Source organism: Ranitomeya variabilis, chromosome 7, assembly GCF_051348905.1.
Source record: "Ranitomeya variabilis isolate aRanVar5 chromosome 7, aRanVar5.hap1, whole genome shotgun sequence".
Classification (NCBI taxonomy): domain Eukaryota; kingdom Metazoa; phylum Chordata; class Amphibia; order Anura; family Dendrobatidae; genus Ranitomeya; species Ranitomeya variabilis.
The window spans coordinates 147,932,590-147,947,479 of record NC_135238.1 but is presented as its reverse complement, the minus strand read 5'-3'; the positions used below and the strand labels follow the sequence as shown (position 1 = coordinate 147,947,479).

Below are 14,890 nucleotides of genomic sequence, written 5' to 3'. Positions count from 1 at the left end.
CTTGTCCTGCTGTCGGACTTGACCCTTTCGCTCTGTTTTTGATATCTTGGGTTCTGGAAAGTGAAATTACTGGTAAATATTTTCTAGAACATTTAGAGAAAACAATTATGGAATCATTCAATATTGCAGAAAAATATTTACAATTGCCTTGTCATTTGCATTTATGTAACCAATATTAGAATATGTGTAAAAAAAAATAAAAAAATTCCACTTGGATGTGGGAAAGGAAGGAGGCCTCACACGCCTCAGCCAGCTGGTAAACTTGAAACAACTCAAAGCAATATGCCTTGAAAATACGAAAAGCAAAACAAATGGCTGGAAATCAGAGTCATTGACAGAACTGTAAGAAATCAACTGTATGAAATGGGTTTATATGTGAAAAAAGCTACCGTAATTAAAAATCAGAAAGAAGTAATGATAAAGATGATGACCCAAACCAAACAATCCCTTTTCCTGGCTCATTTATTCTATGGGGTTTTCTGTTAAGGTACCTTCATACGAAACGACTTTGTAACGATATCGCTAGCGATCTGTGACGTTGCAGCGTCCTCGCTAGCGATATCGTTTAGTTTGACACGCAGCAGCGATCAGGATCCTGCTGTGATGTCGCTGGTCGCTGAATAAAGTCCAGAACTTTATTTGGTCGTCCGATCGCCGTGTATCGTTGTGTTTGAAAGCAAAAGCAACGATACCAGTGATGTTTTACACTGGTAACCAGGGTAAACATCGGGTTACCAAGCGCAGGGCCGCGCTTAGTAACCCGATGTTTACCCTGGTTACCAGCGTAAAAGTAAAAAAAACAAACAGTACATACTCACCTGCGCGTCCCCCAGCGTCTGCTTCCTGACACTTACTGAGCGCCGGCCCTAAAGTGAAAGTGAAAGCACAGCGGTGACGTCACCGCTGTGCTGTTAGGGCCGGAGCTCAGTCAGTGTCAGGAAGCGGACGCCGGGGGACGCGCAGGTGAGTATGTACTGTTTGTTTTTTTTACTTTTACGCTGGTAACCAGGGTAAACATCGGGTTACTAAGCGCGGCCCTGCGCTTAGCAACTCGATGTTTACCCTGGTTACCCGGGGACCTCGGCATCGTTGGTCGCTGGAGAGCGGTCTGTGTGACACCTCTCCAGCGATCAAACAGCGACGCTGCAGCGATCGGCATCGTTGTCGCTATCGCTGCAGCGTCGCTTCGTGTGAAGGTACCTTTAGGATCAGGTTAGATGCCAATCTAGCAGTAAGTGATCAGTTTCCCTGCAGTGACCCCCACCACAGGGGAATGAGACCACACAGAGTGCCATTACAAATCACCAGATAGTATGTGTAATGGGGGAGAGTGAGGGAGGCTCTTTGTACCTGCTCTTCATTTTGGCTGAGACATAAAAGTTTCAGAACAGACATCCCACTACTGTGCCGGCAAAAATTTTTTTTTACACCTGTGCGGTAAAAACAGTTTACATTTAAAATCTGCGTCATAATTTCACTTCTTAAAAGTACACACAATGGGGAAGATGACCAAAATCTGTTTAATAGCAAAACTGTCTTGCTGCCGGTAAGGGTAATATAAGGGTGACATGATGAAATACTAATTGTAACAAAATATCCACAATAAAACACTTGAATGTTAAGATTTTGTGGTTTCATTGAACTTGTAAAGATTTTTTTCCCTCGCTGCATATTAGCTCTTGAAAAATAATCTACTATATAATTGTCTAAGGGTCACTTCCGTCTGTCTGTCCTTCTGTCTGTCTGTCTGTCTGTCTGTCACGGATATTCATTGGTCGCGGCCTCTGTCTGTCATGGAAATCCAAGTCGCTGATTGGTCGCGGCAAAACAGCAACGACCAATCAGCGACGGGCACAGTCCGGCGGCAAAATGGCCGCTCCTTACTCCCCGCAGTCAGTGCCCGGCGCCCGCTCCATACTCCCCTCCAGTCAGCGCTCGGCGCCCGCTCCATACTCCCCTCCAGTCAGCGCTCACACAGGGTTAATTGCAGCGGTAACAGACCGCGTTATGCCGCGGGTAACGCACTCCGTTACCGCTGCAACTAACCCTGTGTGTCCCCAACTTTTTACTATTGATGCTGCCTATGCAGCATCAATAGTAAAAAAATGTAATGTTAAAAATAATTTAAAAAACCCAAAAAGCTGCTATTCTCACCCTCCGTAGTCCACCGAGCCGCACGCGGCTGCCGCCATCTTCCGTTCCCAGAGATGCATTGCGAAATTACCCAGAAGACTTAGCGGTCTCGCGAGACCGCTAAGTCTTCTGGGTAATTTCGCAATGCATCCTGGGAACGGAAGATGGCGGCAGCCGCGCGCGCATCGCCAGAGCTTCGGTGGATCCCGGTGGGTGAGTATATCACTATTTTTTATTTTAATTATTATTTTTTTTAACAGGGATATGGTGCCCACACTGCGTAGGCTGTGTGATATACTGCGGGGGCTGTGCTATATACTACATGGGCAGTGTGATATACTGCGTGGGCTGTGTGATATACTGCGTGGGCTGTGTGATATACTGCGTGGGCTGTGTGATATACTGCGAGGGCTGTGCTATATACTACACGGGCAGTGTGATATACACTGTGTTCCAAATTATTATGCACATAGAGTTTAGGAGTGATAAGGTTAGAATTTTTTTGTTTGTCATTTAAACTCATTGATGGTGATGTGTGTCAGGACTCTTTATATCACTGAAAGCAATTGCAGATACCTGTGCAAATTAGTTTGGCAGTTGTGTCCAAATAAAGGCAAGACTACTTAAGAAGGCTGTTCCACATTATTAAGCAGCCTACATTTTTTGCCAAAATGGGAAAGAAAAAGGATGTGTCGGCTGCTGAGAAGCAACAAATTGTGGAGTATTTAGGTCAAGGCATGACTACAATCAACATTGCCAAGACACTTCATCGTGATCATCGCACAATCAAGAAGTATGTAGCTGATTCCCAGCACACACGTGTGCGTGCTGATAAGGAAAAATTGAGGACTCTTTCCAACAGGCAATTGCGTAAGGTTAAAAGAGCAGCTGCAAAAATGCCTTGTCATAGCAGCAGACAAGTTTTTGAAGCTGCTGGTGCCTCCAACGTCCCCAGAACAACAAGATGCAGGGTCCTTCAGAGGTTTGCAGCTGTGCGTAAGCCATCCTGTCGACCACCTCTATCCACTGCAACAAGCAGAAACGGCTCCAGTGGGCCAAACGATACATGAAGACTGACTTCCAAACTGTTTTGTTCACCGATGAGTGCCGTGCAACGCTCGATGGTCCAGATGGATGGAGTGGAGGATGGCTGGTTGATGGACACCCCATGAAAACACGACTAAGGCGCCAACAAGGAGGAGGTGGAGTAATGTTTTGGGCTGGAATCATGGGGAGAGAGATTGTCAGCACCTTTATGATCCCTGAAGGGGTAAAGATGAACTCCATAATCTATGTGGAGTTTCTAAAACAACACTTCCTGCCATGGTTCAAGAGGAAGAACCGTGCTTTCCGCAGCAAGATCATTTTCATGCATGATAATGCACCATCTCATGCTGCAAAAAACACATCTGCATCTCCAGCTGCTATGGGCATAAAAGAGGACAAACTTATGGTGTGGCCACCCTCTTCCCCTGACCTCAACCCCATTGAGAACCTCTGGAGCATCATCAAAAGGAGTGTCTATGATGGTGGGAGGCAGTTCACATCTAAGCAACAGCTCTGGGAAGGTATTCTGTCCACATGCAAAACAATTGAAGCAGAAACCATCCAAAAACTGACAAATTCAATGGACGAGAGAGTTCAGAAGCTTCTCTTGAACAAGGGGTCCAATGTGCCAATGTAACATCACCTAGAATAAAGTTTTCACTTGAAAACTGTTTGATTTCATTTTGTAATAAGCTGATAATGCTTATAACTTCACAATTGACCATTTTTTTGTTCAAAATAAAAAAAAAAGGTTGAAAACTCTGCTGTGCATAATAATTTGGAACATGCATTTTGAGTGTTTGTGTTTATTTTTTTAAAAAAGATACTGTTTTCATAGGCAGTTTTTTCCAAAACATTGCAATTATACTAGAATAGTAGATGACTGGAAAATAACAATGACTGCAATTCAGATAGGTTATTTAGAGAAAATATGAGGAAATATTATTTGCATAATAATTTGGAACACAGTGTACTGCTTCGGCTGTGTGATATACTGCGAGGGCTGTGCTACATACTACATGGGCAGTGTGATATACTGCGTGGGCTGTGTGATATACTGCAATGGCTGTGCTATATACTACATGGGCAGTGTGATATACTGCGTAGGCTGTGAGATATACTGCGTAGGCTGTGTGATATACTGCGAGGGCTGTGCTATATACTACATGGGCAGTGTGATATACTGGGTGGGCTGTGTGATATACTGCAGGGGCTGTGCTATATACTACATGGGCAGTGTTATATACTGCGTGGGCTGTGTTATATACTGCGTGGGCTATGCTATATACTACGTGCCCTGTGTTATATACTGCGTGGCCTGTGTGATATACTACGTCGCCTGTGTTATATACTACGTGGCTGCTATATACTGTTTGGGCTGTGTTATATAGTACGTGGGCTGTGTTATGTACTCCGTGGCCTGTATTAACGCATCGGGTATTCTACAATATGAATGTATGTATATAGCAGCCACATAGTATATGGCACAGGCCACGTAGTATTTGTATGCTATATACTACATACTACATGGCCTGTGCTATATACTATGTGGCTGCGATATACATACATACATACATACATACATACATACATACATACATACATACATACATACATACATACATATTCTAGAATACCCGATGCGTTAGAATTGGACCACCATCTAGTACTTTCATATTTGGGAATTCAAACTGGACCCCATTTAATCTATAGATATGCCATCATTGTTTGTAATGGGTGAAACCCCTGTAAGGTTTTTAGTCTGACTGTGGGGCACCCAAGATTTTGAAGCAGCGTGTGAACAATTCTTTGTGAACCAATGCGTACTTCAAACAAAGTTTCAGTATCCTAAGGGAATGGCTGACCTTGTCTTGCTTATTATTGTCAGACAGATGAAAGTATGAAAGTATGTCACTCAAAAATGAAAGTGACTCAAAAATGAAATCTATAGAATCATTGTTTTGTGAGAAGTATGATCTGATTGTTCGGGCCCTGCATCATGGAGGCAGTGTTTTGGAAAGCCAACTGGTCCTATATTTAAGCAGGTCCTATGCATGTTCGTTAACCTGTGTGTATATGTATCGTATATATACTGTATGTGTGTGTGTATAACACATATATAGACACACTGCTCGAAAAAATAAAGGGAAGACTAATATACCACCTCTTGGATATCACTGACTGATATATTCCAGTTGAAAATCTTTATTCATTACATAGTGGCATGCGTTGACAACAATAAAAAATAAAAATGATCAATGTAAATCAAAATTAATATCACATGGAGGTCTGGATTTGGAATGATACTCAAAATCAAGCTGGTAAATCAGATTACAGGCTGATCCAACTCAGTGGAAGTGCCTCAAGACAAAGAAATGATGCTCAGTAGTGTGTGTGGCTTTTTCTTGTATGTATGACCTCCGCACAACGCCTGGGATTGGTCTTAGTGAGGCGGCGGATGGTCGTCTTAGGGATCTCCAGACATGGATTAAATCATCAGTCAACTCCTAGACAGTCTGTGGCGTTGGTGGATAGAGCGAGAAATGATATCTCAGATGTGGTCGATTGGATTCCGGTCTGGGGAATGGGCATACCAGTCCATAGCATCAATACCTTCATCATGCAGGAACTGCTGACACACTACAGCCATGTGAATCTTAGCATTGTCATGCATCAGAAGGAACCCAGGTCCCATTGCACCTGCATATAGTCTCACAGTGGGTTTGAGGATCTCATCCTGGTACCTCTGACTAGTACATGGAGGGTTGTCTGGCCCTCCAAAGAAATGTTTCCCCACACCATTATTGACCCACTGCCAAACGGATCATGCTGGAGGATGTTTCAAGCAGCAGAATGTTCTCCACGGCGTCTCCAGACTTTGTCACATCTGTCACATGTGCTCAGTGTGAACCTGCTCTCATCAGTGAAGAGCACATGGTGCCAATGTTGAATCTGCCAATCTTGGTATTCTCTGGCAAATGCCAATCATCTTGCATGGTGTTGGACTGTAAGCTTAACACCCTCTTGTGAATTTCGAGCCCTCCTACCACCCTCATGGAGTTTTTTTCTGACCGTTTGATCAGACACATGGATGTTAGTGGCCTGCTGGAGGTCATTTTGCAGGGCTCTGGCACTGCTCCTCTTGTTCCTCTTGCAAAAAGGAGCATGTAGCAGTTCTGCTGCTGGGTTGTTGCCCTCCTACGGACCCCTCCACGTCTCCTGGTGTACTGTCCTCTCCTGGTATCGGATCTACGCTCTGGACATCTGACAAACACCACTACCCTTCTTGAAACAGCTCGCATTGATGTGCCATCCTGGATGAGCAGCACTATCTGAGCAACTTCTGTGGGTTGCTACTCTACCTCTAGGGGTGAGAGCAATGACCAAATCCAAAAGCAACCAAAAAAGATTAGAACTGAGAAATGGCCTGTGGTCACCACCTGCATAACCACTGTTTTATAGGTGTTGTCTTACTATTTGCCTATCATTTCTACCTGTTGTCTGTTCCATTTGCACAACAGTAGGATAAATTGATTCAGAATCAGTGTTGCTTTAGAACTGGACAGATTGATTTCACAGAAGTGTGATTGACTTGGAGTTACATTATGTTATTTAAGGGGAATCTGTCACCACATTTGACCTATGTAAGCTATTACTATGGGCATACAGGCTATAAAAACAGCTGAAAACCGTCCTTTCTGTATGTCTCATATCAGCTGTGTTGTAGCTGAGAAATCATCTTTTATCACTTTATATAAGTGTCCTCTTCCAGGCTTCGGGGTGGGTGGTGCCTGGAGATAACTCTGCCTCCAGAGAGTATTTTAAATATAATGGGGAGTTACTAGTGATGTGACATGGTTACCTGTGTTTCCACTGTGATGTGTATTGTTGTTATACAGCAGAGCTGAGAAAGAAGCAAAAATGTGTTTGCAAGAAGACAAATTTCATTTCTCATGTGTTGGTTACTTGTCTCACACAGGTAACGCCTCCTTCATGTAAAATAAGCTCTGGAGGCAGAGTTATCTCCAGGCACCATCTGCCCCGGAGCCTGGAAGAGGTCACTTATATAAAGTGATAAAAGATGATTTCTCAGCTACAACACATCTGATATGAGGCATACGGCTGACCTTTTTCAGCAGTCTATAACCCGTATGGCCATATTAATAGTTTAGATAGGTTAAATGTGGTGACAGATTCCCTTAAGTAGTCACACGATTGGTTCACCCACATGCTTAATGGTTGGCAAGATGTTCTTTTCCTGAAATTCTGTGCCCTTTTATCTCCACACGTACAGGTGTTAATCACAAAATTAGAATATCATAAAAAGTAAATTCATTTTACTTCTTCAATACAAAAAGTGAAACTCATAGATTTTGTAGTCATTACAAATAGAGTGATCTATTTCAAGTGTTTTTCTGTTAATGTTGATGTTTATGGCTTACAGCCAATGAAAACCCCAAAGTCATTATCTCAGTAAATTAGAATAATTAACAAAACACCTGCAAAGGCTTCTTAAGCATTTTAAAAAAGGTCTCTTATTCTGTTTCAGTAGGCTCCACAATCATGGGGAAGACTGCTGCCTTGACAGATGTCCAGAAGGCAGTCATTGACACACTCCACAAGGAGGGTAGGCCACAAAAGGTCATTGCTAAAGAAGCTGGCTGTTCACAGAGTGCTGTATCCAAGCATATTAATGGAAAGTTGAGTGGAAGGAAAAAGTGTGGTAGAAAAAGGTGCACAAGCAACCGGGATTACCGCATCCTTGAAAGGATTGTTAAGAAAAGGCCATTCAAATATTTTGGGGAGATTCACAAGGAGTAGACTGCTGCTAGAGTCATTGCTTCAAGAGCCACCACACACAGGCATATCCAGGACATGAGCTGCAAGTGTCACATTCCTTGTGCCAAGCCACTCATGACCAATAGACATCTCCAGAAGCATCTTACCTGGCCCAAGGAGAAAAAGAACTGGACTGGTGCTCAGTGGTCCAAGGTGTTGTTTTCAAATGAAAGTCAATTTTGCATTTCATTTGGAAATCAAGGTCCCAGAGTCTGGAGGAAGAATGGAGAGGCACACAATCCAAGCTTCTTGAGGTCTAGTGTGAAGTTTCCACAATCAGTGATGGTTTGGGGAGCCATGTCATCTGCTGGTGTAGGTCCACTGTGTTTTATCGAGACCAAAGTCAGCGCAGCCGTCTACCATGAAATTTTAGAGCACTTCATGCTTTCCTCTACCCCAAGCTTTTTGGAAATGGAAATTTCATTCTCCAGCATGACTTTTCCCCTGTCCACACTGCCAAAAGTACAAATACCTGGTTTAAAAACCACAGGATCACTGTGGTTGATTGACCAGCAAACTCACCTGACCACTCTATGTGATATTGTCAAGAGGAAGATGAGAGACACCAGACCCAACAATGCAGACGAGCTGAAGGCTGCTATCAAAGTTACCTGAGCTTCCATAACACCTTAGCAGTGCCACAGGCTGATCGCTGCATGATGCAGCAATTGATGCAACAGGAGCCCCGACCAAGTATTGAGTGCATTTACTGAACATACATTTCAGTAGGCCAACAGTTCGGATTTTAAAATAACTTTTCAAGCTGGTGTTATGAAGTATTCTAATTTACTGAGATAATGACTTTTGGATTTTCATTGGCTGTAAACTATAATCAACATAAACAGAAATAATCACTTGAAATAGATCACTCTGTTTGTAATGACGCTATATAATGTGAGTTTCACTTTTTGTATAGAAGAACTGAAATAAATTAACTTTTTGATGATATTCTAATTTTGTGAGAAGCACCTGTACTTTTAATAATTGTCGCCAAAGCGCTTCATCGGTCCACAGGACTTGTTTCCAAAATTCATGAGGCTTGTTTAGGTGTTCTTTTGCACATTTCCGACTCTGAAATTGATGGTGAGGAAGCAGAAAAGGTTTTTTTTCGATTTGACTCTTCCATGAAGACCATATTTGTGCAGGTGTCTCTGAACAGTAGAACAATCTACCACAACTCCAGAGTATGCTAAATCTTTCTGAAGGTCTTTTGCAGTCAAACGGTGGGTTCTGATTTGCCTCTTTAGCAATCCACATGCTCCTCTAACTAAAATTTTGCTTGGTTTTCCAGACCTTATCTTAACCTCCACTCTTCCTGTTACATTTCGAGCTGAGGAAATGGAAACTTGAAAACACTTTGCCATCTTCTTATATCCTTCTCCTGCTTTATGGGCCTCCGCAATTTGTATTTTCAGAGTGCTAGGTAGCTCCTTAGATGAACCCATGGCTGTTGTGTTTTGGCGCAAGGTTAGAGGAGTCTGGGTTTCTATAAAGCTGGGAAATTTGCATCAAGTGGTCTTTCCCAAGGATGATGGCAAAGAGGCTGTGACTTCAGGCATAGGCGTTATGAGTCACACAGGAAGAAGCAGCGCTGGGCGAGATGATGTGCATACACCATTAGTTTAATACCTAATTATAGAATTGTCACACAGTTACTTGAATTTCTCTTAAATACCCTGTGACACAGTAATGATTGCTCTCTGTGATGAAATGCATTATAGTGGATATACGTGTGTTTCCAGACAGGATTTTATGCTAAAGACAATATTTTTCAATGATGGAATAGTTTGTATTTTACCAAATTTGAAAACCAAACAAAAAAAACAACAACAATAAAACATGCAGATGCTTCTAAATTCTTCTTAAGGGAATCTGTCACCCCCTGGGACCTATGACCTTTTAATATGGGCATACAGGTAATGTAAATGTTACATTAGTCCTACCTGTGTGCCTCATATTAATAATGGTCTTATTGTTGAAAAATGTTACACTGCCCAAAAAAATAAAGGGAACACTTAAACAGAATATAACTCCAAATAAATCAAACTTCTGTGAAATCAAACTGTCCACTTAGGAAGCAACACTGTTTGTCAATCCATTTCACATACTGTTGTGCAAATGGAATAGACAACAGATGGAAATTATTGGCAAATTATCAAGACACACTCAATAAAGGAGTGGTTCTGCAGGTGGAGACCACAGACCACATCTCAGTCCAAATGCTTTCTGGCTGATGTTTTGTCACTTTTGAATGTTGGTTGTGCTTTCACACTTGTAGTAGCATGAGACGGACTCTACAACCCACACAAGTGGCTCAGGTAGTGCAGCTCATCCAGGATGGCACATCAATGCGAGCTGTGGCAAGAAGGTATTCTGTGTCTGTCAACGTAGTGTCGAGATGCTGGAGGCGCTACCAGGAGACAGGCCAGTACACCAGGAGACGTGGAGGGGGCCGTAGGAGGGCAACAACCCAGCAGCAGGACCGCTACCTCAGCCTTTGTGCTAGGAGGAACAGTAGGAGCACTGCCAGAGCCCTGCAAAATGACATCCAGCAGGCCACAAACGTGCATGTTTCTGCACAAACGGTTAGAAATAAACTCCATGAGGATGATCTGAGTGCCCGACATCCACAGATGGGGGTTGTGCTCACAGAGTCTGGAGACTCTGTGGAGAGCGATCTGCCTGCAACATCCTTCAGCATGACCAGTTTGGCAGTGGGTTAGTAATGGTGTGGGGGCATTTCTTTGGAGGGCCGCACAGCCCTCCATGTGCTCGCCAGAGGTAGCCTGACTGCCATTAGGTACCGAGATGAGATCCTCAGACCCCTTGTGAGACCATATGCTGGGGCAGTTGGCCCTGTGTTCCTCCTAATGCAGGACAATGGCAGACCTCATGTGGCTGGAGTGTCAGCAGTTCCTGCAAGATGAAGGCATTGAAGCGATTGACTGGCCCGCCCGTTCCCTTGACCTGAATCTGATTGAACACATCTGGGACATCATGTCTCACACCATCCACCAATGTCATGTTGCACTACAGACTGTCCAGGAGTTGGCGGATGCTTTAGCCCAGGTTTGGGAGGAGATCCCTCAGGAGACCATCCACTGCCTCATCAGGAGCATGCCCAAGCATTGTACGGTAGGGAGGTCATACAGGCACGTGGAGGCCACACACAATACTGAGCATCATTTTGACTTGTTTTAAGGACATTACATTCCACTTTAATTTTGTTTGCGACTCCAAATCCAGGCCTCCATTGGTTAATAAATTTGATATCCATTGGTGATTTTTGTGTGATTTTGTTGTCATCACATTCAACTTTGTACAGAACAAAGTATTCAATGAGAATATTAAAATTTCATTCATTCAGATCTAGGATGTGTTATTTGAGTGTTCCCTTTATTTTTTTGAGCAGTGTATATTCTGTCTTTGTTAATGATTTCTTCTAGGCTCCGGGGCGTGCAGTGCCTGGAAGAAATCCCTGCCCTGTCCTCATTAGAATACTACCACCATCCCATGTACATCAGTTATGGCCCCAGAATCCTGCCTTCTGTGGGCACTGCATTCAGGGATCTTCTGCACAGGCACCGGCAAGTCACTGTGACCTCTGATGTGCGCGCCGATAAGCGGCTCTCCCCAGTTCCTCCCTGCATAGTCATCGCCATGTACACATGGTTCCTAGAGATGACTGTGCAAGGAGGAAGTGGGGAGATCACCTTATATGCATCGATCTGTAAACTATAAAATTAAGAATTCCTCTGTTCTTGAGAACTGAGAATACTTTTAATTGGTTATTTGCAAATTGCTAGCATTTACAATTTTACCCATTTCGCATAAGACAATTCCTTTTAATAACTTGTCCGAACTTATGATTTTGATGACCTGTCCTTAGGTTAGGGCATAACTATCAGATTGTTGGGGGTCACCCAGAATTGTTTTGAATGGGAGCTGATCAGTAGTTGTTGGCCTCTGGCACCACACAGTGAATCGACCTGTCTTCACTGTTTACATTTAGCCACCACTGGAACATCTGTGGAATAAGTCATCAATATCATTAGCCCGGACAACCTCTTAAAAGGACGCAGCTCTTTTGGGCTTTGTGTTTCAAGAGCCATAACTTTGTAATGTTTTTACTGCTGTAGTTGGATTCATAAAATGACAATTTTAATATGAAGTGTTACTTAACCCCCCTTGCCACCCCCCCCAAAGAAACAATTGTGCAGCCATTCTGACATGGATTTTCAGAACCAATACATCAGTCTCATCAGGTCTAGAGGCCTCCATGAACATTAGAATAATGGCATCCAAACCCCCCAATAACATTTTGTTCAGCCAACAGTCTATTGTGTATGATGGCTCCAACAGACAATTTTCTGGGGTTATAATAGTCTGGCATTAGTGTTGGGCAAACCCAAACGCTAAAGTTCAGGGTCTGTTCCGGACACCTTGTGTCTGTGCATGGACTTACCACTGAAGTCCATATTACTGTTCTGGTTTGGCAGCCAGAGCAAAGCTTGTTGGAAAACTGCAGCACAGCCAACCACCAAGCTTTATGACCCACCCCATCACAGCTGTGTCAACCTTACCTTGTCTGAATGTGACCAAATATAATTGAGTGCTACACAACAGATCCATGTGGCTATTACTGTAACTTTTGTATTGTTTTATACCTTTTTATACCTTTAGTCTGCAGATAAGCAAAGAGCTCTAGAAGAAACCAAAGCCTATACAACACAGTCCTTAGCTAGTGTGGCTTATCTCATCAACACCTTAGCCAACAATGTCCTCCAGATGCTGGATATTCAGGCTTCCCAGCTTAGGAGGATGGAGTCCTCGATCAATCATATATCACAGGTGAGATCTAGAAATTATTTGATTATGCTTTAATTATAGTCATGTCAGAACAATACTTTAACTTTTTATTTCTTCTGCAGATTGCAGATTTGTGTCACAAAAATATAATTACTCCGCAAAAAATCCACATGTTTTACTTGTGTATATGGCTGAGCATTTTACCCTTACCTGTATGCGGACCTTTAAAGGAAGTCTGTCATCCCTGAAACTGAAATTGAACTATTTAGACATTCTCATAGAGGATATAGCCTTTATAAAAAAAAAAATCCCATTGGTATTGTAGATTTTAGTACATTTGTTTGATAGAAAACAGTGTTTTGTGCACAGGATCACACAGGTTCCCACTGGATCACAAGGCAGAGGACAGCCAGTGCTGACAGATTAGAGCGCACATGTGTGTGAGTACTCTCATCTCCCTCTCCTGTGTGTAGTGGCTGAGCAATGTTGTGTTATCCTGTGTGTAACGAGTGGCCGCTGTACATAGGAGAGGGGTGAGAGCGCTCACACCCTGACATTGTGCGCGTTCTCATGGTAATTCAGAGGGTAGAATACTGAACCAAAGACCCCTCATTTATATATCTAATAAAACTGATTTTCGATAAAACAAGTTGTGCCCAATCAGAATGGACCCAAACTCTTGTAGTTCACCTGTCTATGTGCCAGCAGGCCTCAAAATAGATGGGGCAGAGTAGGGCCCAGGCCTGACTGTCTAAACTGTCTATAAAGCAAATTACGGTACTAAAATGTAAAGTACCAATCTGATAGAATTCCCCAATTTGAAGATCAAAATAGTCAGTTTTAAGCTAAATTTCTGTGAACTAACATTAGATATCTTGCATTGTACAAACAGATTTTGCATCAGTGTCTGGTTATACAAAATGTGCAAAAATTATTCCTGACTGCAGTTTTTTTTTTTTTTTTTTTGCTTATTCCATGCTGGTTTTTGTACCTTTGCTAAAATGTTTATATACTTAAAATTTTCTCCTTGTACAGAGGCTACATGTAAAGCTAAAGTAACACTTTATTTGGAATCATTGTGACTAATGTAAAATGTAAAGAACGACAGAATTGCTGTTACTTTTTTCTAATTCTCCCCATCAAGCATTGAAGAGACCTGTCATCAGGATTTTAAATCCTAGACTAATGTCTTGTATGCAAAGGCGCTTTCATGCTTCGTAAATTCTTACGGTACTTTGCTTGTACAGGAAACATTTAGATCTATGAACCGTGTTAGCCAGTAGATAGAAAAATATTTAGATTTGAGAGTCCTCAGTGGTTGATACCTTTTAATGGCTAACTGAAAAGATGGTAACAAATTGCAAGCTTTTGGGAATACTACTGATGCCTCTTCTTCAGGCATAGAATTCTATGATTGATGAAGAGACTTGAGTAGTCTCGAAAGCTTGCAGTTTGTTACTTTTTAATGGTGATAGTATCAACCACTGACCACTCTCAAATTTTAGTATTTTTCTACTTTGCTTGTAGAAATCTGTTTTAATGTTTTAGAGGAATCCATTGTTGAAATTGTATGCTAATAAGTTGTAAATGCAGTGGGGTTGGACGTTGCACTAACAGCTCTCCAGCCTCTCTCCTTATTCCCCGGCTGTCTCTTGTCTATGACTGAAAGGTCACACATGTTGTAATGATTGCAGCTGGTGGGAAATAGAAAAAGAGGCAGGAGAGTTGCAAGTGCAGTGTTCCACTCCACTACATACAATTTCCACTGATTTCCACAATACAGGTAGTATAAGGGGGAACATTTTTGCTTGTGAAGAGTGCCAAACTGGCTTAAGGAGACTTAAAGGCCATGCAATGCTCATCTGGGACTTAAATATGTAAATACTCTCTTCTGAAGGAGTCGCTAGAGTTAAAGTCCTTTTCCACTCTGAAAAGGCTATTTGCATTCAAGAAGTGTTAGGATTTAATCAGCATTAACAAGCCCTCAAAACTACTTCAACAAAATAAAAATCAAAAGAAAATTTTGTCTGGAATGATACAAAAGATAACAAAAAATCCCCCC

At 42.4% G+C, this 14,890-nt stretch overlaps 1 protein-coding gene across 21 annotated transcripts in view; it reads left to right on the top strand.

Annotated features, from left to right (window-relative positions):
- ABI2 (abl interactor 2) overlaps positions 1 to 14,890 on the top strand; it is a 142,728-nt gene that overhangs the window by 44,506 nt on the left and 83,332 nt on the right. For all 21 annotated transcript variants that reach the window (XM_077272000.1, XM_077271997.1, XM_077271996.1 and 18 more), the window contains exon 2: positions 12,703 to 12,870. In XM_077272000.1, coding sequence (XP_077128115.1) covers positions 12,703 to 12,870 — 168 coding nt within the window. The remainder of the gene's footprint in view (positions 1 to 12,702; positions 12,871 to 14,890) is intronic.